The sequence below is a fragment of the Nomascus leucogenys genome, chromosome 10 (genome assembly GCF_006542625.1).
Source record: "Nomascus leucogenys isolate Asia chromosome 10, Asia_NLE_v1, whole genome shotgun sequence".
Classification (NCBI taxonomy): Eukaryota; Metazoa; Chordata; class Mammalia; order Primates; family Hylobatidae; genus Nomascus; species Nomascus leucogenys.
Genome location: NC_044390.1, coordinates 6,792,595 through 6,818,894, shown reverse-complemented (window position 1 = coordinate 6,818,894; position 26,300 = coordinate 6,792,595). Strand labels below are relative to the sequence as shown.

At 39.4% G+C, this 26,300-nt stretch overlaps 1 protein-coding gene across 3 annotated transcripts in view; it reads left to right on the top strand.

Annotated features, from left to right (window-relative positions):
- APAF1 (apoptotic peptidase activating factor 1) overlaps positions 1-26,300 on the top strand; it is a 94,997-nt gene that overhangs the window by 42,821 nt on the left and 25,876 nt on the right. For 2 of the 3 annotated variants that reach the window (XM_003259706.3, XM_030819787.1), the window contains 5 exons: positions 3,126-3,251; positions 15,894-16,055; positions 20,152-20,280; positions 23,241-23,366; positions 25,344-25,463. The exons of the other annotated variant lie outside the window; for it this stretch is intronic. In XM_003259706.3, coding sequence (XP_003259754.2) covers positions 3,126-3,251; positions 15,894-16,055; positions 20,152-20,280; positions 23,241-23,366; positions 25,344-25,463 — 663 coding nt within the window. The remainder of the gene's footprint in view (positions 1-3,125; positions 3,252-15,893; positions 16,056-20,151; positions 20,281-23,240; positions 23,367-25,343; positions 25,464-26,300) is intronic. 3 annotated transcript variants of the gene reach the window in all.

Sequence of the window (26,300 nt, the reverse complement as noted above, 5' to 3'; positions counted from 1 at the left end):
GCTCTTTCCTAGAACCCATAGATCTAATTTTAGAGAAGACTTTATTTGACTCATTTTGGCTTACATGCTCATAGCTAGGGCAGTGGACAGTAGGATGGAATCCTTGGATTGTCCAAGGTTCACAAGTTTAGTTATATGGAAGTGGGACAAATGAGTGAGGTCAACTACTTGAATCATAAGTACAGCTTAATTCAAAAGAGAGGTTCTGTTATCACAGAGAGGAGGGAGAAAAGGTGCTGGTAGGAAAGATAACCGCAAACAGAAATTCATTCCACATATGCTTGGTAATGTTTGATTGTATCTTTTTTTCCTCTTAAGTGGATAAAGACAGCTAGATTACCTTTTCTGGGATCCCAGAAAGATCTGCTAACTTTTTTTGAATTGTTTTTTGGTTTGATTTCAAACCTTTCTTCCTTGATATCATACCATCTTTGCGATTGAACATGATATTTTTGAGAGGGGTAGTAAAAGACATTTCAGTTTGGAAAACTTCATAGACTCTATGTTTTGACATTTAAATAAATTATTAGAAAAATTATCTTTAGAAAGTACTGAAACAGTTATTGAAAATTGCCGTCTCCATCCCCCTGTTCAGGAAGCTAAATTTTTATTTATTTATTTATTTTTTCAGAAGAAAAAATTATACAGAAGCTCAGTGTGTATAAGAGTTAAAGCTTGTTGCTCTGGCTGAATGGGACCTACATTTCTTTTTGACTCTCTCTTCCTCCCCCTTTCCCTCTTCTCTGTCTCTCTCCCTCTATCCCTTTCCCTTCCTGTCACCCTCCCTTCCTCTTGACCTTCCTCTCTTCCTCCCTCTCTTCTTCTGTCTCCTCCTCCTCCCTCCTCCTCCCCCCACCACCCTCTCTCATTCTCTCTCATTCCCTTTTATCTCTAACCTCTCTGCACCACATAGTGCTCTTTAGGCATATTTATGTTTGTAGAATCCCAAGGACCCTGCAGAGCACAATTTGAAAACACTGAATTGGACCAAAATTACAGAGTAATGTAGTAACATAAAATTATATCACAGTTATAGTTCACTTTTACTCAAAAAAACTTGGCCCTATTTGAATAAATGTACCCCTAAAAAAAAATAAGACTGTTATACTATTTATGACTAATTTTTGATGTTGTTTTTGGCATTTTGTAGGTTGGGGAAATCTATATTTCATCCTTTTAAATATAGGAAAAAGCCTCTGCCATGTGGGAGGGGGTTATTGGTTAGTAAGCCATTTTAATTAAGGACAAGGTTTACTTTAAGATGTGCTATACTACTTGTATTACCATAAGGACTATTAGGATGCATTTCTTGTGATTCTTGAGCAGAGAGAAGCCAGTGAAAATATGTAATCGTGAAGCTGCCTTCATGTAACTTGCTTTATCTGAAGAATTGAGTTTATCTAGGACTGGGATAAAGGAGCCAAAGACAGAAGTGGACATGAGGAACAGGATATATCTCACTTACTAATCATTTCCAAATAATTTTTGCCAAAACTAACATTTGGGAATAATTGATTTCTTCTTCTGGGTTTAATCTTATTAGCATAAATCACCAGAGATGACTATAATCCCTTTTATTTGCATTTTTTATACTTTCCAAACCTACCCAAAGAGAGGAAACATAATATAAACCCCTGTGGTGTCCATCATTTAGTTTCAACAATTATCAGTATTTTGTCAATCTTATTTTATAAATACCCCTCCCTTTTTTTTTTTTTTTTGAGATGGCATCTTGCTCTGTCGCCAGGCTGGAGTGCAGTGGCACAATCTCGGCTCACTGCAACCTCCGCCTCCCGGGTTCAAGCGATTTTCCTGCCTCAGCCTCCCAAGTAGCTGGGACTACAGGTGCCGTGCCACCATGCCCGGCTAATTTTTTGTATTTTAGTAGAGATGGGGTTTCATCATGTTGGCCAGGATGGTGTCAATCTCCTGATCTTGTGATTGCCTGCCTCAGCCTCCCAAAGTGCTAGGATTACAGGCGTGAGCCACCACGCCCAGCTTATAAACTCTTCCACTTTTTTGAATAGAGTCTCCCTCTGTCACCCCGGCTGGAGTGTGGTGGAGTGATCTCGGCTCATTGCAACCTCTGCCTCCTGGGTTCAAGCGATTCTTATGCCTCAGCCTCCCAAGTAGCTGGGATTACAGGAGTGGGCCACCACTCCCAGCTAATTTTTTGTGTTTTTAGTAGAGATGGGGTTTTGCTATGTTGGTCAGGCTGGTCTTGAACTCCTGACCTCAGGTGATATGCCCACCTCAGCCTCCCAAAGTGCTGGGATTACAGGGGTGAGCCACCATGTCCAGCCTGAATAGAGGATTTTACAGCAAATCCTAAATATGTCATTTCACCCAAAATATTTATGCATGCAACTCAGAGAGCTTAAATATAAATATTATGTTTATTATCATACCATACTATTACCACACCTAACATAATAAAATATAGTTTTGTAATATACTTGGTCCATGTTCACTTATTCCATATTCTCAAAACATACATTTCTGTCATGTTTGTTGGAATCAGAATCCAAACAAACTTTATGTAGCATTTGTTCTGCCTCTTAAGTCTCTTTTATTCTATTAAAGTTCCCTTTTTCCTCTGACTGCTTTCTTATACCATTGATTTATTAGAGGACTTTAGTCATTTGTCCCATGGAATGTGCCACATTTTGGATTTGGTTAATTGCTTCCTAGAGGTGGTACTTTACTTGCTCCACCATTTTTAGGGTTGGATAACCTAACATTTAAAAAATATGGGGGTAATTTATATTATATATTACTTATTGTGGCTTTTTGTAACTGAGTAAAATAATAATGATTCTAAACCACTCCATTAAAATAAGTAGTAATTGTTTAGTTAGTTATTTAGTACTCAGCCTAAAAACCTCGGTGAGCCTTTGAGTCCCTTAGTAGATTTACATGCTGATCTAAAGGCTGCCCCATTGCTTGTTAATCACAAGTTCATTTTTGCGTTTGATACTTTTGTGTTTGATACGTTTGTGTTACTGTGAATTAAACATCATTCTGTAATCAAAAAGCTTAAATGAGAGAAAAGGAAGAACACATGATTTCTGATGTTTCCCCACTCAATACTAGTTGTTTATTTATCTTTTTTCTTTCACAAATAGCTTTGGGATTTGAATCAAAAAGAATGTCGAAATACCATGTTTGGTCATACAAATTCAGTCAATCACTGCAGATTTTCACCAGATGATAAGCTTTTGGCTAGTTGTTCAGCGGATGGAACCTTAAAGGTATGCTTTTGTACACTATTAAAATAGGTTGTATTTTATGGAAAGTCTTATGATTTGATTATAGAAATAGGTTTCTGTTTTTTCACATTTCTACAGAAAGAGCCTGCTTCTTTCAACTTCCAGGAGCATATTTAATATAACTGTAATTGCTTATCGTAATGATTGTTTATGAATGGTGTATAAGCTAATGCTTATTAAAGTTCTATAATGTAGGCTGGGCGCGGTGGCTCACGCCTGTAATCCCAGCACTTTGGGAGGCCGAGGTGGGTGGATCACAAGGTCAGGAGTTCAAGACCAGCCTGGCCAAGATGGTGAAACCCCGTCTCTACTAAAAATACAAAAATTAGCTGGGTGTGGTGGTGAGTGCCTGTAATCCCAGCTACTTGGGAGGCTGAGGCAGAGAATTTCTTGAACCTGGGAGGTGGAGGTTGCAGTGAGCTGAGATCACACCACTCCACTCCAGCCTGGGCGACAGAGTGAGGAAAAAAAAAAAAAAGTTCTGTAATGTAGAATTTTTATTCTTTTAATTTGAATTCTTAAATTTTAAGTGTACATTTTGTTTCAAGCATATGTTCATAAAATATTTTGAGATTTGTTTTAGTTTATTTTGTGCTTCTATAATTTATGTTGTGCTTCTATAAATTGTGAGTAATTTATAAAGAGTGGAGATTTATTTCTTACAGTTCTGGGGGAGAGGGTACCAGCAGAGAAAAAGAGAGAGAGTGAGGAGGCAGCTGAACTTATCCATTTATCAGGAACCTAGATAATAGCATTAATCCATTCATGAGGGTAGCGCCCTCATGACCTAATCACTTTTGAAGGTCCCATCTCTCAATACTTGCATCGGGGATTAAGTATTTAACACATGAACTTTGGGGGACACGTTTAAACCACAGCAAGATCTATGGGTCAGGTTTGTAAAGGATCTGGCTTTTGTTTTTATTTTGGTTTTGGTTTTGTTTTTGTTTTTTGAGACAGTCTCACTCTGTCGCCCAGGCTGGAGTACAATGGCGTGATCTTGGCTCACTGCAGCCTCTGCCTCCTGGGTTCAAGCGATTCTCGTGCCTCAGCCTCCCAAGTAGCTAGGAGTATAGGCACCTGCCACCAAGCCTGGCTAATTTTTGTATTTTTGGTAGAGATGGAGTTTCACCACGTTGGCCAGTCTGGGGACCTGTTTTTACTTATAATTTATTCATTCTGCCTTTTATGTTATTGCTTTCTTGTTTTTGAGAAGCCACAAGGTAGGAAAAATGCAAGAGTTTGTGAAAAAAGCTTATTCAACCTTCTGAAATTTATAGCCCTAAAAAAATGAAATAATTCTACCTCAAATCCCCACCTTCTCCAATAAGATTCCTAATTCCACTTTATTATTCTTGTCTCTACTGTCTCTCCTGTTTATTGACTGTCCTTTCTTTGGTCTTAAGATCAACCCATCTTTGACATTGTTGTCTCTTGGTCTACATTTTTCCCTCTTGTTCTGTAGTAGTTGCTCAGGCTGTTATCTCCTCATGCCTGATAGCAACCATCTAAGATGCATTATCCATCTCTTCTTATCTAAGTTTAGAGATACTAGAATAACCTTCTACAACTGTTTTCTGCTCATGCCTGATAGCAACCATCTAAGATGCATTATCCATCTCTTCTTATCTAAGTTCAGAGATACTAGAATAACCTTCTACCACTGTTTTCTTTCTTCCTTTTTTTTTTTTTTTTTTGGAGACAGAGTCTCACTCTTTCACTCAGGCTGGAGTGCAGTGGTACCGTCACAGCTCACTGCAGCCTTCACTTCTGGTCTCAAGCAGTCCTCGTACTTCAGCCTTTCAAGTAACTGGAACCACAGGCGTGTGCCATCACACCTGGCTAAATTTTTTTTTTTTTTTTTTTGAGACAGGATCTCACTATGTTGCCCATGCTTGTCTTCAGCTCCTGGGCTCAAGCAATCCCAAAGTGTTGGGATTATAGGCATGAGCCACCAAGCCTAGCCTACCACTATTTTCTTTTCTTTTCGTTTCTTTTCTTTTCTTTTTTCTTTTCTTTTCTTTCCTTTTTTCTTTCTTTCTTTCTTTCTTTCTTTCTTTCTTTCTTTCTTTCTTTCTTTCTCTCTCTCTCTCTCTCTCTCTCTTTCTTTCTTTCTTTTTTTTTTTTTTTGAAACAGGGTCTTATTCTGTTGTCTAGGCTGGAGTGCAGTGGCATGATCCTGGCCCACCACAGTCTATCTTCTGGGCTTAGATGATCCTCCCACCTCAGCCTCTTGAGTAGCTGGGACTGTAAGTGCCTGCTACCATGCCCAGCTAATTTTTTGTATTTTTATTAGAGATGGGGTTTTGCCCATGTTTCCCAGGCTGGTCTCAAACTCCTGGGCTCGAGTAGTCTGCCTGCCTTGGCCTCCTGAAGTGCTGAGATTATAGGAGTGAGCCACTGCATCTGGCCCTACCACTATTTTCAACATAAATTATGCAATAGTATAAACTGTAGGAAATGCAGACTCATCGGGATGACTTCTAAGGTTCTTCACCTTCCATCATTCTGCCACATCCTTTCCTGTCACGTTTGTTTCTTCTAACCCCTATACCTTAATTGTCTGTTCTGGGCAAGGTGTTTTATTTCAGCTACTGTCCCTGTATGTGTTTCTTGGGATGTTTCCTATGTGTGCCCCTGTAGCTTTTCTTAGGATGTTTTTTGCCTTCGATTTCACTTGCCATATTTTTTAATGCCCCTCAAAACTTTATGCAAAGCTTTTTGTGTGAGGGTGAGAGAGAGAGAGAGAGAGAGAGTGTGTGTGTGTGTGTGTGTGTGTGTATTTGTGTGTGTGACAGGGTCTTACTTTGTCACCCCAGCTGGAGTGCAGTGGTCTGGGCTAACTAAAGTGATCCTCTTGCCTCAACCTCCAGAGTAGCTGGAACTTCAGGCATGTGTGACAATGCCTGGCTAATTTTGTTTAATTTTTGTAGAGATGGGGCCTCCCTGTGTTACCCAGGCTGGTCTTGAACTCCTAAGCTCAAGCGATCCTCCCACTTTGGTCTCCCAAAGTACTGGGATCACAGACATGAGCCACCACACCTGGCCTGCAAAGCATTCTTCAGAAAGTGTTCTCTTATAGCGTCCATCTGTTTGGTTCTGAGTACATGTATCTGTCTATATCTATAGGTAGAAACTGCTTGGTTTGTCTTCTGATTTCCACTTACAAATGTGTTGTACCGTTCAGTCATTTTAATGTGTCTTCTGTTTCTTTGATTAGGTTGAATATAGGTTTATGATCTGCAGGGATCTTGTCATCTTTTTGTTGTATTATACCTTTCTTTGTAACTCATAGTACAGAATTGTACTCAAGTATTCAGTAAATTTTCTTGACTACACCTTTTCTAGGAAAATACTTAAACACTCCTGGGCACTATTTTGTTTGTTAGAATCTCTAGGGAAGGAGATTCAGCAATGCTACTAACTCCTGAGAAAGGTAAACTGTTTTGATTCTGATACTGTGGTTGAATCTTTGATCTTGCTTTGCTGATGGAAGATAACTGTTTTTGTATAAATTACTCCGGGGTATCTAGGAACTCTTTCTGGGTAGAATTCTACTTTGTAGAGTTTAGCTAGCTGTTAGTGGGTGCTGGGAGCATTCTTAGGTAGAATATTCAGGTAAGTGGATTTTGGCCTCTATATACTATATCTATCTGCTTCTTCCTTTAGGATGATCCATGTCATGGGAGGTTTTTCAGAATATCCGTGGATGGATTTAGGCAGCCCTCCTTTCGTCAGCCTATTATTTCTTGGTTTTTACTCAGTGAAAGACTTCAGAAGAAGGCATTTTATATTTTAAGTTTTCCTTTCATCTTATCTCCTTTGCTAATTCCAAGTTCTGGGAAGATTGCATTATCCTTAGCATTTTTGCCATTATTATTCGGTTGCCAAATGTTCAAGAAAGCTGTAACACCAGGCCATTTATGTGTTCTACAAATATAAGTTGTATAGCTCAACTGGGCCTTATTTGCCGCTGAATTATGGTCTGTTCATCCCTAATTTATTTGCTTTTCCACTAGTGCCTATTCTAATCCTTTTCTGCTGTTCTTAAGCCCCTAACCCTTTTATTCTATGGCAATAATGTTACCTCATACCCATTCAAAGGATTAAAACCATCCACCAAGAGTCCCCTATCATAAGCCCCCTCAAAAATTGCTGTAAAAAGCCTCTGCTCCATTTTTTCTCATAACAGTGTCCAAAAAATCCTGTACTTGGGCCAGACGTGGTGGCTCACGCCTGTAATCACAGCACTTTGGGAGGCTGAGGTAGGTGGATCATGAGGTCAGGAGTTCGAGACCATCCTGGCCAACATGGTGAAACCCCGTCTCTACTAAAAATACAAAAATTAGCTGGGTGTGGTGGCGCATGCCTGTAATCCCAACTACTCAGGAGGCTGAGGCAGGAGAATTGCTTGCACCCGGGAGGCGGACGTTGCAGTGAGCTGAGATTACGCCACTGCACTCAAGCCTGGGGGAAGAGCGAGACTCCGTCTTGAAAAAAAAAAAAGAAAAAATCCTGTACTTGTACCTACTGTTCTTCCCTTTCCTTCTTTTCCGGGCACCTTGTTTCATTAATTGTTTCCTCTCTATGTTGCTTCTTCAGATTTTTCTTCTTTTTTGAATTATTTTCCACAGCTTACAAATGTTCTTGGGCCTTCCTGAGCCTTATAAAACCAAAAAGTGAAAAACCTTTGATTCTTCCTTGATTGTATTGTTCTTTAAAATTGTCATTCTGTTTTTCTCTTTCCCTTCATGACTGGGCTTCTTAAGTCATCTATACTTGCCTCTGTTTCCTGACTACCTACTCACTACTTAACCATTTTTTAGCCTGGTTTCATCTTCCCTGTATTCCCTTGAAGAATGTAAAAATCCAGTTTTATTTTTAGTTTCAATTTTTTTTGTAGTCTAAGGCCCTCTGGATTAGTGTGAAATCTGATATTTTTCTTTATCTGATTCTCATTATTTTTGTTGTATTACTATTGGTCAAACCCCCAATGACCACCTAGTTTTTTTGTTTGTTTGTTTGTTTTTTAAACTCTCCTCATTTTACATCAATGTTTTATTCTTTCTCCTCTTAGCTCTCTGATCCCTTCATTAACTATTTTCCCTGACCATTAAAATGTAGCTGTTCCTGCAGCATCTAACCTTGGCTACCACCTCTATCACTGCTCTTCCATCCCAGTTCATTCAGTCTCATGGCTTCAACTCATCTTTTTTCAGGTATGTCATCTGCAGCCTTCATTTTATGAGCTGTGTCCTTCATTCCTAACTTTCTGCTAGTTGTTGTCACTTAAGTAACATACCGTGCCTCAAAGTTACTGTGCTCCAAACTGAGTTAATTATTCGCTTCTCAAACATGACCTACTTTGTATGTTTCATTTTTTTTTTTGTTTTTAGACGGAGTCTCGCTCTGTTGCTGAGGCTGGAGTGCAGTGGCACGATCTCGGCTCACTGCAAGCTCTGCCTCCGGGGTTCATGCCATTCTCCTGCCTCAGCCTCCCTAGTAGCTGGGACTACAGGCGCCCACTGCCATGCCCGGCTAATTTTTTATATTTTTCAGTAGAGACGGGGTTTCACCGTGTTAGCCAGAGTGGTGTCGATCTCCTGACCTCGTGATCTGCCCGCCTCGGCCTCCCAAAGTGCTGGGATTACAGGCTTGAGCCACTGCGCCCGGCCTATGTTTCATGATTTAAAAAAAAAATTTCAACTTTTATTTAGATTCAGGGGTACATGTGCAGGTTTGTTATGTGAGTATATTGCATGATGCGGATGCCGAGGTTTGTGTACAACTAACTGGTCCTGTCATCCAGATAGCATAGTACCCAATAGGTGCCTCATTCCCCCCTCCCCAACTCTAGTAGTCCCCAGCATTTATTGTTCTTATCTTTATGTCTTTGTGTACCCAATGTTTAGCTCTGGCTTATAAGTGAGAACATGTGGTATTTGGTTTTCTGTTCCTGCATTAATTTGCTTAGGATAATGGCCTCCAGCTGCATTCATGTTGCTGGAAAGGACATGATTTTATTCTTTTTTATGGCTGTGTTGTATCCCATGGTGTATATGTACCATATTTTCTTTAACCTTCCGTTGATGGGCACCTAGGTTGGTTCCATGTCTTTGCTATTGTGAATAGTGCTGCAGTGAATATACAAGTGCATGTGTCTTTTTGGTAGAATGATTTATTTTCCTTTGGGTGTATACCCAGTAATAGGATTGCTGGGTTGAATGGTAGTTCTATTTTAAGTTATTTGAGAAATCTCCAAACTGCTTACAAAGTCACCAAACAAATTTACATTCCCACCAGCAGTGTATAAGCATTCGCTTTTCTCTGCAGCCTCCCTGGCATCTTTTATTTTTTGACTAAAAAAAAAAATACATATATAAAAAATATATAGCAGTGTTTTGTAGTTCTCCTTGTAGAGATCTTACTTCTTTGGTTACATGTATTCCTGGGTATTTTATTTTTTTGTGTGTGGCTACTGTAAATGGGATTGTGTTCTTGATTTGGCTCTCAGCTTTAATGTTATTGATATACAGAAATGCTGCTGATTTTTTTTTTCTTAAATAGAAAGAAGGTCTCACTACATTGGCCAGGCTGGTCTCAAACTCCTGGCCTCAAGTGATCCTTTGGCCTCAGCCTCCCAAAGTGCTGGGCTTACAGGCATGAACCACTGTGCCTGGCTAACTGATTTTTGTACATCGATTTTGATTAGAACAGTGTTCAGGGTTTACATCATTGTAACTAATCACAATTGAGCCATATCATATGAATTTTTTTCCTCTCTCATTAGCTTTCTGTTTTACCTGGGGTTGATAAGTTTGTTTTTTCATTTGTTTAGTTTTTAAATGTGCATATCTTCAAACTCTCTCTTGTTAATTTGCTCCTTAAATGATTCAAACTTACCAGGCATTTTATAAGTATTTTCTTGGAAACAACATTTTTGGCAGGTTCTATCTTGCTCCATTCTGGTCGGTAATGGTAATACTATTCCCAGAGTACAGCTGCCATCCTGAGATCTTCCTCATCATCATCCTGGGGATTCCTTTTGCTTTTCTCTTAAGTTGGAACCCTTGTTTTTCAGTTTTTTTTTTTTTTTTTTGTCTTCTTTCTTGGCTTACTTTCTCAACTTGGTGGAGAATCTCCTCTAGCTTCCTAAGAAAGAATCTATGGGAAGTAAACTTTTATGGTGTCTTTATTATAATGTCTAAAGATGTCTCTGTTTTTCACTTGCTGATTTGCTTAAGATCCTTATGAATTCTGGATATTAGACCTTTGTTGGATGCATAGTTTAACAAGGCCAACAAAAGCAATGCGGGAGAGGACTCTCTATTCAATAAATGGTGCTGGGATAACTGGCTAACCATATGCAGAAGAATGAAACTAGACCCTTAGCTTTTACCACATATAAAAATTAAAGATGGATTAAAAATTTAAATGTATGACCTCAAGCTATTAAAATCCTAGAAGAAAACCTAGGAAATACCCTCCTTGACATCAGTCTTGGCAAATAATTTTTGGCCAAGTCCTCAAAAGCAATTGCTACAAAAACAAACTTTGACAAGTGGAACCTAATTAAATGAAAGCTTCTGCACAGCAAAAGAAACTATCAACAGAGTAAACTGCCTACAGAATGGTGGCTTCTTTCAATTTGGAAACTTATCCTTCAGTTCTGGCATTTCCTTGGATTATTTGATTTCTTCCTATTTTCTCTTTCTGGAATGCTTGTGTTTCTGGATTAAAATTTTTTTTCCTCTCCTTCCTTCTTTTTGTCCATTTGCCCTACTTTCTGAAAGATTTCTTTAGCTTTACTTTTCTGTCCTTCTATTGAGTTTAAATTTCTGCTACCATATTTTTAAGTATTCATTCTTGTGATTAGTTCCTTTTAAATATTATTCTGTTCTTGTTTCATGGATGCAGTATCTTTTATTTTTTTATGGGCATTAGTAATAGGGTTTTTTTTTTTGAAGTTTTCATATTCCAGTGTAATAGATATTTTTCTATTTGTTGGTTTTGGTTTCTGTTTGGATTTTAGACATAGATGTATCTTAGCTATCTGATCTTTTGCTATCTGCTCATATTTAAGAATACATCACCAACAAGTTGATTGGGAATTGTGAACTTTTAAATTGTGGTTTTCCTGTGGGTTATCTGTTTTTATCATGAACTCTTTTTTTTTTTTAGACAGTCTTGGTGTGTTGCCCAGGCTGGAGTGCTGTGGCACCATCTCGGCTCACTGCAAGATGGTGAACTTTTTATGTCAAAGTCTTTATATCTTTTGTCTTGAATTAGTTGGGTGTCCAGAGTAAAAATTTTCTTTTCTCTTTTTTCTTTTTCTTGCATTTTTTTTTCCCTCCCGAGATGGAGTCTTGCTCTGTTGCCCAGGCTGGAGTGCAGTGGCGTGATCTCAGCTCACCACAACCTCTGCCTTTTGGATTCAAGCAGTTCTCCTGCCTCAGCCTCCCAAGTAGCTGGGATTACAGGCACACACCACCACACCCGGCTCATTTTTGTGTTTTTAGTAGAGACGGGGTTTCACCATGTTGGCCAGGCTGGTCTTGAACTCCTGACCTCGTGATCCACCCTCCTTGGCCTCCCAAAGTTCTGGGATTACAGGTGTGAGCCACTGCGCCCAACACCCCCCCCCCCCTTTTTTTTTGAGACACGGTCTCACTGTCACACAGGCTGGAGTGCTGGAGTGCAGTGGTGTGATTGCAGTTCACTGCAGCCTCAACCTCCTAGGCTCAAGTGTGATCCTCCCACCTTAGCCTCCTGAGGAGCTGGGACTACAGGTGTGCACCACCATGCCTGGCTAGAAGAAATTTTAATCTCCTATTTGTAGGATATGACTCTGGCCAGTTCTGAGATGATATCTGGGCAGAGATCTCAACATTTAGAAAAAAGACTTTCTCTTAATTTCCCTGTTTTCAGGTGACCCTTCTCTCAACTGTGTTGGGTATAGAATAGCCTTGTATTCTGCCAGAGTAGGGACACAGGCCCCCTGGGTTGCAGAGTGGAGGGAGGAGATTTCAACGGACTTTTAAAGATTCCTCTTGACTTAACTTCACCTTTATCAGAAGGTACTGGGTGCCAGCACTTCCTGAGTCTTTGGAGTTTTGTGGAGTGATTGGGCTGCTTGGATTTCCCCACTGCAGGCTCACAATTTAATTTCTAGGAGTCTGCCTATTACTTGCCTTTCTGCTTTCTAGACTTGATGATTTTGTTGCTGCTGTCTCTTTCTCCATTTTCCTTCGCCTTGTGGATTATGCCTAGAGAGAAAAATTCCCATTACTATTGTTTACGCGAGTTTTGGGAGAGTTTGGAAATTGTCTATGTCTGTTCTCTGTTTTCTGAAACGTAATACCTGAGACTGGGTAATTTATAAAGAAAAGGGGTTTACTTGGCTCATGATTCTGATGGCCAGAAATTCCAGGATTGGGCAGCTACACCTGATGAAGTCCTTCGGCTGCTTCCACTTATGGTGGAAAGGGGAAGGGAAGTGGGCGTGTGCAAAGAGATCATATGAAAAGAGAGGATTGAAGATAGCGAAACCCAGGAAGCCAGACTGTTTTCAACAACCCACTCTTGAGAACTAATCCATTCCCAGAGAACTCATCCCAGTGGGAAGGCATTAGAAGGCATTCATCTGTTTATGAGGGATCCACCCCCATGACCCAGACACCTCCTATCAAGCCCTACTTCCCAACACTGCCACAGTGGGGATCAAATTTCAACACCAGTTTGGGTCGGGATAAATAAACCATCTCCAAACCATAGCAGAGCTGTATGTGTTCGCTCTGCATCTTTAACACCTGAACCCTATTTCTTTCAGCAACGCTATTGTCTGTACTCGCCTGTGCTTGAAACTTGGGAGTGATCTTTTTGTTTGTTCGTTTGTTTTCAGAGACGGGGTTTCACCACGTTGCCCAGGCTGGTCTTGAACTCCTGGGCTCAAGTGGTCCGCTTGCCTAAGCCTCCCAAGGTGCTAGGATTACAGACATGAGCCACTGCACCCTGCCGGGAGTAATCAGTCTTTTCACTTAAAATGTATTTATTGAATACTTAGTGTATGCCAGATACTGTACTAGGTAGTTTGGATTTTAAACACTGAAAAAGAAAAAAGTATACTTCCTGGCTGTTCTGAACTGTTCAGAATAAAGTTGGGGAGAACATAAGTGAATAGATGAACCATGAAAATGATAAAAGCATGAAGACAGTGCTCTGAGAGCAGATAAGGACTCTGTTGGGGAAGGGTTCACATACCTGATACTACAGCCAGATTGAACTTGTTCTTCTTTTTCATTGTCTTTGTTTTCTCATTTTGTACTTTAGCTTATGCTGATCCCTTGGAATAGGCTGTAGGCCCTGGGGTGTTCCCCTGTCTTTTTGATGTTGAAATTCTCTGTCTTAAGCTGGTATAAGATAGGCTAATCTCAGGGAGTAGAGTGAGGTGACTACCTCCTGTACAAAGTGTTCCCTCAAGCCCTCAGCTTGAATATAGCCTCCCCACTGGGCTATACCTTTTCCTTTCAAATGACACCTGACGTATTTTGTGTTTAAGTTATTTATGTGCTTGTCTTACTTCCCTTACTGGCCTGTCAATTCCTTGAGGGTAATATCTGTATCTGATTCATTTATATAGTCTCAAAGTGACTAGCATAGTGTTTAATAAATGTGTTAAAGATGATAAACCCTTGCTGTATCACTTCAAGTCAAGCTAAGACTTCTTCAAACTCGGACACTTTTTAAAAAGTCGTCATTTGACAGGGACAGGATTTTGATTTCCGTATTCATGTATGAGTATCAAAATGTGATTGTGGCTCACAGAGCACTCGCAGCAGGGGACAGACACTACTGCACTCTTGGTGAGAACTGCCCATGTTTGTGGTGGCTTTCCCACCGTGCTGTTAAGTCAGTATCACTGGTTGGTTCACACTGATACAATGACAGGTAGTAAACAGACGTCCTGCAAAATGATGTTAGATAACAGCATTTCAAAGTCAAATTCTCCTGTAAGCTTTTACCTTTTGAGAGGATGAAAACTGTAAAATTATGTCCTGCCCCAAATGGCTCTCTTTTTAAGCATTTTATAGGGTATCATGTTGATAAGCATGTGCTTTTCAGGCTCTGAGATGAACTATTTTAAAATGTGAGTTCTATTTAAAAATTGCCATTTAAAGCACTCAGAGGCCTGGGGTGCATAGGGACCCTGGATACAGTGTAGCAACTTGCTCAGAATGAAATGCTGGTATTAGTTTATGTGGTCCCTCAATATGTGGGATTTCATCACTGCTTGGATAGAAGCCGAAGTCAGGTCCAGAAACAGATGCAATTTAGACATGTATAATCAAGTTGGATTGTGCTACTTTTATTTTTCTCTGTAAAATTCAGGCAATAGTTGCTTTTTCTTTTCTTTTTGTTTTTTAAAATTTTTTTAAATTGAAAACAAGACAAAACAAAACAGATGAGGTCTCACTATGTTGCCCAGGCTGGTCTTGAACTCCTGGGCTCAAGTGATCCTCCCACCTTGGCTTCCCAAAGTGCTGGGATTACAGGTGTGAACCACTGTACCCAGCCTGATTTTCATATTAATAGAGAAACTGACTTTTCATATATTCTGGATAATGTAACTGAAGGTTCAGGCTTTTATGTTTATTTATTTATTTTTCTCTTTAGTATCAGGGAAGGCTGTTTTAGCACCTGCTGTCTCTTTTGCATTACCCAGATTACCCGCAGTTGTTGCAAGTAGAAAAGTTTTGGTTTTGGCCATGTTTCTTAGTATATATAATACTTCTTTTTACTCGAGAGATTTGAAAATGTACCTGGCCAGACAAATTAGGTTTTACCTGGGAGTTGTGCTTCGGAAGCTGACTTAAAGCCTGAGCAGCAGCTTTCTCCCCCCACCCCCATCCTTCTCTGTGGCCAACCTTTGGTTTGGGCATGGGCAGTCATTATCACTCTGAGGCTGAGACACTGCTCATGGCCCAGAGGAGTGAAGGTGGATCTTCTTGAAGGCCTTTGTCTTTTGTGCTATTCAAGTGGTCCTACTAGTGAGCAAAGTTTATGGTATTTTGTATCTTATTCCTCAGGATCCAGTTAGGTTTATAGCCCTATCTAGCCCTGCCAAGCACACAGAGTCTTACTTGTCCCTGTTTTCAGAGACTTCCTTATGTCTCTGGATGCTCTGCTAGGTCACGACCTAACTTGGACTGGGTCCTGTGTAGTCTTCCTGCTGTGCATGTGGTAGGTTTGTGAAGCACACTTCATTCCTGGCACAGCAGAGGGCAGCAGTGGCAAGTCGTGAGTCTCTTCATCTTACCACCTTTCTTCCACTTGTGTCCTTACTGTCAACATGTAATTTTTAGCTTCCACACCATGGAAGACTCTTAACTTTTTATTTAATTTTATGTTCTGCATTTTGGGCAGTGCTTCTAATTTTTTCTTTTTAAGAACATAATAATGAAACTGGAGATCTTAATTTAAAAGCCTTACAAAAAGTCATGCATAGGTAAAAATAATTCATCAAGTGAAGTGAATAAGTTTATGTGGCATTATTTCAGGAAGAATTCTAGAGATGTGATTTTAGAGTAAAACAAACTTTTTCTTTTTTATTACTTTAATTCGAAGCTTTGGGATGTGACATCAGCAAACGAGAGGAAAAGCATTAATGTGAAACAGTTCTTCCTAAATTCAGAGGACCCTCAAGAGGATATGGAAGTGATAGTGAAGTGTTGTTCGTGGTCTGCTGATGGTGCAAGGATAATGGTGGCAGCAAAAAATAAAATCTTTGTAAGTACTTTAAAAAGCCAACTTCAGTCTGATTTAAAGAAAGTTAAAACTTCTGTCATTTTTGCATTTTACAATGTTTATTCATAAAAATACAGTCTAGCTGTGTGATTTTGGGCAGTCTTCCTAACCTGTCATGGTTCTTTGGAACTGTGCTCCATGAGATAAGGATGGCCTTATAAGGAAAGGTCTCCATGGTTACACCGTTTTGGGAGATAGGTTTTGTATTGCTTTCCCCTATTAGGCACACGGTGTGAACTAACATATTCAGGGCCCCAGGAAGTCCTATTATACAATTTATGCCGTCGAATCCAGTGTTCCTCAAATGTATTTAATTTAACATAGAATGCTTTCTTCATCACTCCTTTTTCTTCAATTTCGATTACATTGGTTTAGGTGATTTTTCAAAGTGCTTTCTTATACCTACAATTTTATGATTTGATGACTCTGACAGAAATGCTCGTCAATGACTGAACAAGATTGTGACATTTTTATAAAGTAAATGAGGAAAATATGAAAAAAGTAAATAAGAAAATGCTTTGCTTTTCTTCCCCACATCTAATAGTAGCTTGCATTTGTGGTGTTCAGAGTGCTCTCACATATGATTTCTTTTGATATAAGTATTCAAGAAGCAGCGGGTTACAGTAGCCCTGTGATAATAATGAGGCAACTGAGGTTAGAGCAGCCAAATAATTTGTCCAAAGTTACATTGTGATTAGGAGAGCCAGATCTTCTGATTTATGGCTCAGTTACGTTCTGATCTAATAGTGATTTCAAAAGACTTGAATGACGGATATTACTGTTTTAAAGAGCATAATTGAAATATAGAATATGGTTATATAAGAACTCACTGAGGGATCATGTATATGATTGTTATTGATCTAGTGCTGCAATCCTTGGATGTTGGTTGCTTATGAGTTTGTACCCCTTTAGCAGGAAACTAAGAGGAAAAATATCTCCCTTTAAGTTTGTTAAAATCTATAAGAACAGAAAAGAAACCACTGCATAAGCAAGACTTGAAGATTAAAACTTTTTTATTGTGATAAAATGCATATAATGTAAAATTTGCCATTTAACCATCTAAAAATGTACATTTCAATGGCATTACATTCACAATGCTGTGTAACCATTACCACTATATATTTCCAAAACTTTTTCATCACCCTAAACAGAAACTTTGTAACCATGAAGTAATAACTCCTCTTTTCCCTCTCTTGCTAGACCTTTGTAATCTCTAATGTAATCTGTGAATTTGCCTAGGTATTTCATATAAATGGAATCATATAATATCGGTCCTTTTGTGTCTGACTCATTTCACTGAGCATGTTTTCAAGGTTCATTCATGTTGTAGCACATATCAGAACTGTATTTCTTCTTCTTTTTTTTTTTTTTTGAGACGGAGTCTCGCTCTGTCACCCAGGCTGGAGTGCAGTGGCGCAATCTCGGCTCACTGCAAGCTCCGCCTCCCGGGTTCACACCATTCTCCTGCCTCAGCCTCTCCGAGTAGCTGGGACTACAGGTGCCCGCCACCACGCCCGGCTAATTTTTTGTATTTTTAGTAGAGACGGGGTTTCACCGTGGTCTCAATCTCCTGACCTCGTGATCCGCCCGCCTCGGCCTCCCAAAGTGCTGGGATTACAAGCGTGAGCCACCGCGCCCGGCCCAGAACTGTATTTCTTCTTATGGCTGAATAATATTCTGTTGTATGTATATATCACATTTTTTTCCTTTTTTTTTCCTTACAAACCAGTGTTTATTTTCACATACAGCCTTGTTGTAACCAATGTACATACAGATCAAAACTCAAAATATTCCTCTTCAGAAAACTTTGGACCTTATTCCCTAGCTGACCTATAATGGTTGAATTTCTGTCAAGTATAAATTTATGTATATAATGGTCTTAATTATTAAAGAGAATAACTGAGTGATTTGTGTGATCTGTGAAAAGGAATTGGACTCTCATACTTGGGTTGTATATCACATTTTTTTCATCCATTCATCTGTTGATGGACACTTGGTTTGTTTCCACCTTTTGGCTACTGTGAATAATGCTGCAGCATTGGTGTACAAGTATCTATTTGAGCCTTGTGTGTTTACCTAGGAGTGGAATTACTGGGTCATATGGTAATTCTTTATTTAGTTTTCTGAGGAACCACTAGATTTTTCCACAGCAGCTGCACCATTTTATATTCCACTAGCAATGTACGAGGGTTCCAGTTTCTCCACATCCTTGATAAAACTTGTTATTGTTCATTTTTAAAATTATAGTGATCCTAGTAGGTGTGAAGTGGTTTCTCCTTGTGGTTTGATTTGCGTTTTCCCAATTACCAATGATGTTGAACAAAAGATAATTTTTTAAAAGATTTTAAGAGACCTGTTCTAGTGAGAGGAAAATAATTTTATATTGCACGAAATGCCTTGTTTTAAAAATCTGTACAGCAGTTCCATGTTTTACCATGCTAAAAGAAAGCTACCCTAAGGTGTTCCTTAACTGCATGTAGATCCTGGTTTCTTACCCTTTGGTCTCTCCTTCCTCCTCCTGTTATTTCTTTCCAATTCCTGTGTGAGTCTACTCCTACTGTTAGGTCTTTTTTCTTTTACTATTCCATAATTGGGACAACTGCCTATTCCACATTTGCCAAGTTTCCTCGATCACTGTCAGCCACTAATTTTTTAAAAAATGGCCTGTCCTGGGAGGCATTTTAAATCTGATTTCCTGCCCTGTGTTTTTGGCCTCCAGCGCTATGCTGCCTACCATATGTGCATGCTTGCAGAGACTATGCATTCACTAAACATTTTTGTTGAGACGGAGTCTCACTCTTTTGCCCAGGCCAGAGTGCAGTGGCACTATCTCGGCTCACTGCAAGCTCCGCCTCCTGGGTTCACACCATTCTCCTGCCTCAGCCTCCCCAGTAGCTGGGATTACAGGTGCCCGCCACCGCGCCTGGCTAATTTTTTGTATTTTTAGTAGAGACGGGGTTTCACCGTGTTAGCCAGGATGGTCTCGATCTCCTGACCTCGTGATCCGCCCGCCTCGGCCTCCCAAAGTGCTGGGATTACAGGCGTCAGCCACGGTGCCTGGCCCACTAAACATTTTAATAGCTCCCACTGGAAGCTTTTTTGTTTCTAAGGTCTATGTCTTGATCTTAAATCACTATACTGTATCAATACATGTAGTAAATACAAATCATCTTATTTGGCAAAAACTTGAGTATATTCGGCATTTATAAGTCTTAAAAATTGAAGAAACTGCGGCTGGGCGTGGTGGCTCACACCTGTAATCCCAGCACTTTGGGAGGCCAGGGTGGGCGGATCACCTGAGGTCAGGAGTTCGAGACCAGCCTGACCAACATGGAGAAACCCCGTCTCTACTAAAAATAAAAAAATTAGCTGGATGTGGTGGTACATGCCTGTAATTGCAGCTACTTGGGAGGCCGAGGCAGGAGAATTGCTTGAACCCAGGAGGTGGAGGTTGCAGTGAGCCGAGATTGCCCCAAGCCAAGATTACGCCATTGCACTCCAGCCTGGGCAACAAGAGCAGAAGTCTGTCTCAAAAAAAAAAAAAAAAAAAAAAAAAAAAAAAAAAATTGAAGAAACTTGGATTACTCAAAAGTAGCTTTTTGGGGTTCAAAAACAAGAAAATGATTAATTATAATGGAGCAATTTGGTAGTTCTAGAGAGAAATAGAGATGATTGAGCTAATTTTATTTTAGCAAACCTCTGCTCTATATTATTTTGATCATCTTCATTTATAAGTATTCATTTTCTCTTTTGAATAAACAAGCATTAGGGAGAACTACTCTGTGTGTTAATTGGGCCAGTCTATTCATTTATTCACAAAGCTTTTATTTCTCTTTGGGCTAGCTTGAGAGCTCATCTGTGATGAATTTTCCCTTATAGAAAATATGTTTTAAGATGAGCAGTATTTTTAAAGTATATGTATATTGATCCATATTTTGTTTATAACTGTCAATAATTATGCCAGTTATCAGTAATTGTCATATTTTTTTCAGGACTTATATTTGAAATGGGAGGATATTAGAATAGCTTATCTCTTAAAGTATTTTACCTTCATAGGTATCTCTATTTATGTTGACAGCTTTTTGACATTCATACCAGTGGCATATTGAGAGAAATCCACATGGGCCATCACAGCACCATCCAGTACTGTGACTTCTCCCCACAAAACCATTTGGCAGTGGTTGCTTTGTCCCAGTACTGTGTAGAGGTGAGTAGTTGAATTTATTCTGTGAAGCCTGGGTTTCCAGAGATCAAAGGATGACAGAGAATGGGCAACTTAAACCATTAACTGCTGAGGAGCCTTGCTTGAGAAATTATAGAGTATTTTCTTTATAGCCTAATGACCTCTAACTTTGGGATATTAAACCACATAGCCAGCTTTATTATTTTAACAGCGATTACAGACTTTTTGACAGTATGACAGGGAATTCAGCAAGCATTTGCTGAATGCCTAACATGTGCCAGGAACTGGGAAAAACAATGGAATGACTGCTGGTCATGAAACATGACATCTCTTACCCAGTATAGATATGTGGCATTTCTTAAACAGTATAGGCATAGACTCTTTTCTTCTTAAAAGAGGTGGTGAGAGATGAGTCCAGTTCAGATTTCTTAGATCATTGAGTAGGATAAGATAGGATGTTCATTGCCAGGCACTAATGAATAAAATAACTCATATAAATTACTTTTTTATAATTTTGTACTTACCTGTTAAATTTTATGTTCAGAGTGTATACCTAGCTGGCCCTGGAAGAATTCCACCCAGTGAAGTGCTATATTAGTTTTTTCCTAAAGTAGTGAATTATTTTTTTCCTTCAAAGATGGATTAGTGCTTTTTTTTGTTTTTTAGTAGAAATGGGGGTCTCGCTGTGTTGCCCAGGCTGGTCTTGAACTCTTGGCCTCAAGCAATACTCCTGCCTTGGCCTCCCGAAATGCTGGGATTACAGGTGTATCACCATGTCTGGCCGAAAATAGATTAGTTTTTCCAAGCTTTCTTACTCTTCATTCCTTAGGTTGGTTTTACCACCAGGTAGTTTGAAACTCCTCACAGTTCCAAGAAGATGGGTATGGGCCTTTTGGAAAATAGAGAAATTCACTTGGTTCACAGGCTCCTCATCAAGGGAGCCATGACTACTGTAAGCACTTCTTCAGTGTTCTCTGCTTATTTAGCAAATTTTAGTGAGTTTGCCAGCCTTGCCCATTACTGTGAAGGTGTTGAGGGGAGAGTTGCTAAGCTATAGCCCTTCAACATGGAGGCACAGGTGAGTGAGGGCATGAGATCCATCGGCTTCTCCTAATTGTAGGTGCAGCAGTGCATATGACACTGAAGAACTTCCCTACTGAGACTCTTCCCATTGCACACAGAGGCGGGGAGTGTGAAAAAGCTCTAGTTCTGTCCGAAACAGTGGGAAGAAGTAGGGTGCTGTGGGCAGTGTTTTGTTGGGCAGAGACTTTGAATTGGAAGTGTTTTGTTTTGTGTTATTTTGTTTTTGAGACAGAGTCTCTCTCTGTCACCCAGGCTGGAGTGTAGTGTCATAATCTCAGCTCACTGCAACCTCCATCTCCCGGGTTCAAGCTATTCTCTTGCCTTAGCTTTCTGAGTAGTTGGGATTACAGGTGCCCACCAGCACACCCGGCCAATTTTTTTTTGTATTTTTCGTGGAGATGGGGTTTCACCATGTTGGCCAGGGTGGTCTCGAACTCCTGACCTCAAGTGATCCACCTGCCTCAGCCTCCCAAAGTGCTGGTATTTATTGGGTTTTAGATCTCCTAGGAGATCTTGACCCTTATGTGTAGATCTTGAAAGTAAATGTGGAGCGTTTGTTAGGATTTTTAGAAACAGTACTAAGTAGCAACCCCTCTTTCAGCCTTTCCTGTCACTTCTAAAGTCCTTACCCTCTGCCATCCTTAGCAATATCCAGGAAACAATGAAACAGTATCTTCCTTCTTGAAATGTAGGGACTCAGTTCTGGAGGCTCTGAGTGACAAAGAAATGATGGGAGAGAGAAGAAAGTGGGAAGAGAGGGGAGGATTCTCAAGGGAGATTTTCAGTTTCTTAGGAGAGATTTTCAGTTGTGGAACCACTTTCATTTTTGGCCCTTAGCTCTGTATGTCCCAGCTTGGACTCTAGAGATAAGGCCAAGAAAATTTCATATGATTAGTTCATAACCACAGAACTCACTGAATGAAAACCAGTCACTGGGCCTATGATGAGGTACTTGTTTTGTCCATGCTAGTTCTGAAATGATAAAGTAGTTCTGTAATTTAAAGTGTAATGAGAGGAACTCAGTCACATATGGTACTTCATTAGACTTGAATATATTAGAGTAATTTACAGCAGAACCCAGGATAAAATACCAGGCTGCTGGTAGACATGGTAATAAGCATGAATAACAAGAGAAATGTATACATGTTACAATTATTGTGTTAATTTATTATAGGTTTTACAGTCAGTTGAAATGAAGGTTAGATGACAGTATTAGTGGAAAATAATCTGAATATGGAAGCTGCCTTTGTTCATCCTATTATTTTTTGGATTGATTTTTTTAAAGATAAAATATTTGCATGATTCCAAAGTCAAAGTTTTATAATGCATTATATTCAGAGAAGTCTTGCTTTCATCTCTATCCCTTCGCCTCTCTCTCCCTCCTTCCCTGCATATATAACTATTTTCTGTTTTTGGCTTAACTGTCCAATATTTCTTGCATATATAAGCAGATATCTATATGCATATATATCCATATCTGTATCCTTCTATATATTCTTGTACATATTTTTCCATCTCATATAAAAGATAGTAGTGTATAGTATACAGACTCTTCTACACTTTGCTTTTTTTCTGTTAACAATATATCCTAGAGATTTGTCGTCATCCAGGGGTTTTTCTCATTCTTTTTAATGGCTGCATGATATTCCATTATGTGATTAATGTAGTTTATTCAGTTGGTCCCCTATTGATGAGTAATTTAGTTTCCTAGTATTTTGCTGTAAAAAATAATGATGCAGTAAATAATCTTCTGCATAAGACATTTTATAGTTTTGATAGTGTGTTTTTGAGCAATATTCGTTGAAGTGGTATTGCTGGCTCATTCTTGCTATTTTCAATATTTTTGCTATCTTCAAAATGCTTATGTATGTGATTTCCTATATGCTGTGTTTATTCTGTAGTTGTGGAATATAGACTCATGTTCAAAGGTGGCTGACTGCAGAGGACATTTAAGTTGGGTTCATGGTGTGATGTTTTCTCCTGATGGATCATCATTTTTGACATCTTCTGATGACCAGACAATCAGGGTGAGAAATATTGAGATTTTCATTTTGAACATTTCCTGATGGTGAGCTAAACCTCCTACAAACTAAGAAATTGGTGGGTAGCACTGAGGTAAGCAAAATAGGAAACTAGTACATATTCCTATTCACCCTGGAAAAGTGCTATTATATGGACTGTAACAGTCTCATTCATTCACTACATGTTCATTGAGGATTAGCATGGGCCAGGTGCTGTGGGAATTTCAGTGATTAAACTGTATTTTGGTTAATTTAAAATACTGCATTTGATTCCTCAGAAAAATTTTTGACCCTTTTCTTTACCTTGAATTCCTACATCCAATTACTTGGCAATTCTGAGAGTCTACCTTTTCATTTTCTATTATTATCTCTATCTTTCCATTTCTGCTGCCCAAGTTCAGGACTTTGTTACCTGTTGCTTCTCTTGTTGTATTAGTCTCTGCCACAAGTCTTCTTTCTTGCTTTTCTGCATGCAGCTTCTAAGATATTTTTTTTTCATGTACAATACAGTCATGTCATTTTTGCTCAAAAATAGATAGTGGCTCCCTTGTCTACCAAAGTAAATATATACTTCTGTTTCTGCCATTAAGCTTCTCCACAGCATGGCCTCATTCTGCTCCACTCTGTCTCCCAGTTTATTCCTACAGGGAACCAACACTGGACTGCTCACATTTTCCCAAGCACTCCATAGTTCCCTGCTTCTGTGCTTTTCCTTAAGTGGTTTCTTATATTTGGAATGCTCTACTTACCTGTATCTCTGTTTATTGAAATCCTAACCATTGTATAAGTCCCCTCAAGCCTTCTCTATTTGGGAAGAATGCCTGTCTCTCTTAATGCCATCTAATTCTATGTCGTTTTCTAGTGGTGCTTATGAAATTTTGACTTGAATTTAAATACAGATATGATTTACTCCTTATTTCCAACACTCCACTGCTTCTCTGGCTTATTGACATATCTTACATTATAAGCTCTTTGAGGCCAGGAACACTGGCTGGTCCCCACAGCATCCTAATACAGCGTTATATATGAATTACAGCTAAATTTCATTCAGTGCTTACTATATTCAAGACGTTAGGCAAAGTACTATATATATATATATATATATATATACATATAAATTTACTAATTCTCACAATAGTCTCTTTTGCAGATGAGGAAAACAGGCAGAGAAAGACTGAGAAAGGTCATTGGTACTTAACATGCCAGTCTCAATGAGCTTGAGCCAGAATATAAATCAACACACTGCTTTCTTCATCAGGAAAGTCTTCTTGTAATGAAATAAGCTGCATCACTAGGCACAGTTACAGTGTGTTTAGTGATGTAGTTGATTTACGTTCTGGTACAAACTTCTTTTTTTTTTTTTCGAGACAGTGTCTCACTCTGTCGCCTAGGCTGGAGTGCAGTGGCACGATCTTGGCTCACTGCAACCTCCACCTCCCAGGTTCAAGCAATTCTCCTGTCTCAGCCTCCTGAGTAGCTGGGACTATAGGTGCACACCACCATGCCCGGCCAAGTTTTGTATTTTTAGTAGAAACGGGGTTTCACCATGTTGGTCAGACTGGTCTTGAACTCCTGACCTCAGGTGATCCACCCGCCTTGGCCTCCCAAAGTGCTGGGATTACAGGTGTGAGCCCCTGCTCCCGGCCCGAACTTCTTATCTTGTGGATTGGTATCAAACAGTTTGATAACCAGCAGGAGGTCCTTATCTTTGAGTAACACTGGGTTAAGCAACCTGCCTGACGTTACAACTTTAGGTAGAACTAGAATTCATACTGAGGAATTTTGGCTCTGGAGCCCATAACTCTTAATACTAACTGCATCTTACTATAGATTGTGTTAGTAAATATTTATTTTTGGATTATAATCTAATATTGAAACCTTTCTAGCCTCATAGGTATTTTATGTGAAACATAGTTTGTCTCTCGCTTTAAGATGAAGACATGTTATTTTAGAAATGGAATGATTTCTTTATCTCTTAATCAGCTCTGGGAGACAAAGAAAGTATGTAAGAACTCTGCTGTAATGTTAAAGCAAGAAGTAGATGTTGTGTTTCAAGAAAATGAAGTGATGGTCCTTGCAGTTGACCATATAAGACGTCTGCAAGTGAGTATTTTTTAGAAAACAATTGGAAAATTGTTTTGGTTGAATTTTCTATTCACGGTTTTTCTCGTTTTTGGACTTGGAATTAAACATAATTATTTTGTATCTAACAGGTGTCCAGTAGACATTAGTTAAATAAATATATATAGGTCTTGAGCTGAGGCTCAGATATGCTTATATTTAGAATTAAATTAGATAATTCCTCATGTCACTGCTCTTCTGTTGGTATCTATGATCACATTCTTTGATTTGCATGGAGTCTAAGAATACCATGAGGACAAACTCATGTTGTCTACAAGAGTGATTCAGACATGTCTGATGGAGTGTGGAAGAGGGATGAGCATATGGAAGCATTTTTAAAAGGGAAGGATTCCAGGGTCTTTGAAAGAACAGAAGTCACTTTAGGTGAGGAAGGAGTCTGATTGATTGGAACTGAGGTGAAAGGAGCTGGGCTTTACATACTGAAGTATACCTGTTCATTTCCACACACCTTTGTTCAGTAAATATTTATTGAGTGCTTATTTTGGTCCTTGAGGAGGAAAGAGTTGTGTAGTAAAATTGAAAGAACTGTATTGGATCCAAACAGCACTACTTTAGTCTGTTCTCCTTCTGCCACCCAACAAAGAGTGGGACACGTGAGAGGAAGGCATTTCTCAACTAGCTGAAGGGAGAAGGAGTCCCAAAGATCCATTGGCAGAGGAGTGGTATTCAGGAGCTCAGAGTGATGGTAACAGATGCCCTAAGAGCAGATGCCCTAAGGAGCACTGGAGTTCAAGAGCAGGTTGGCATCCCTGTGCTGGTGGCTAAATAAGGTGTCATTGCATTGACAGAGATGTCCTG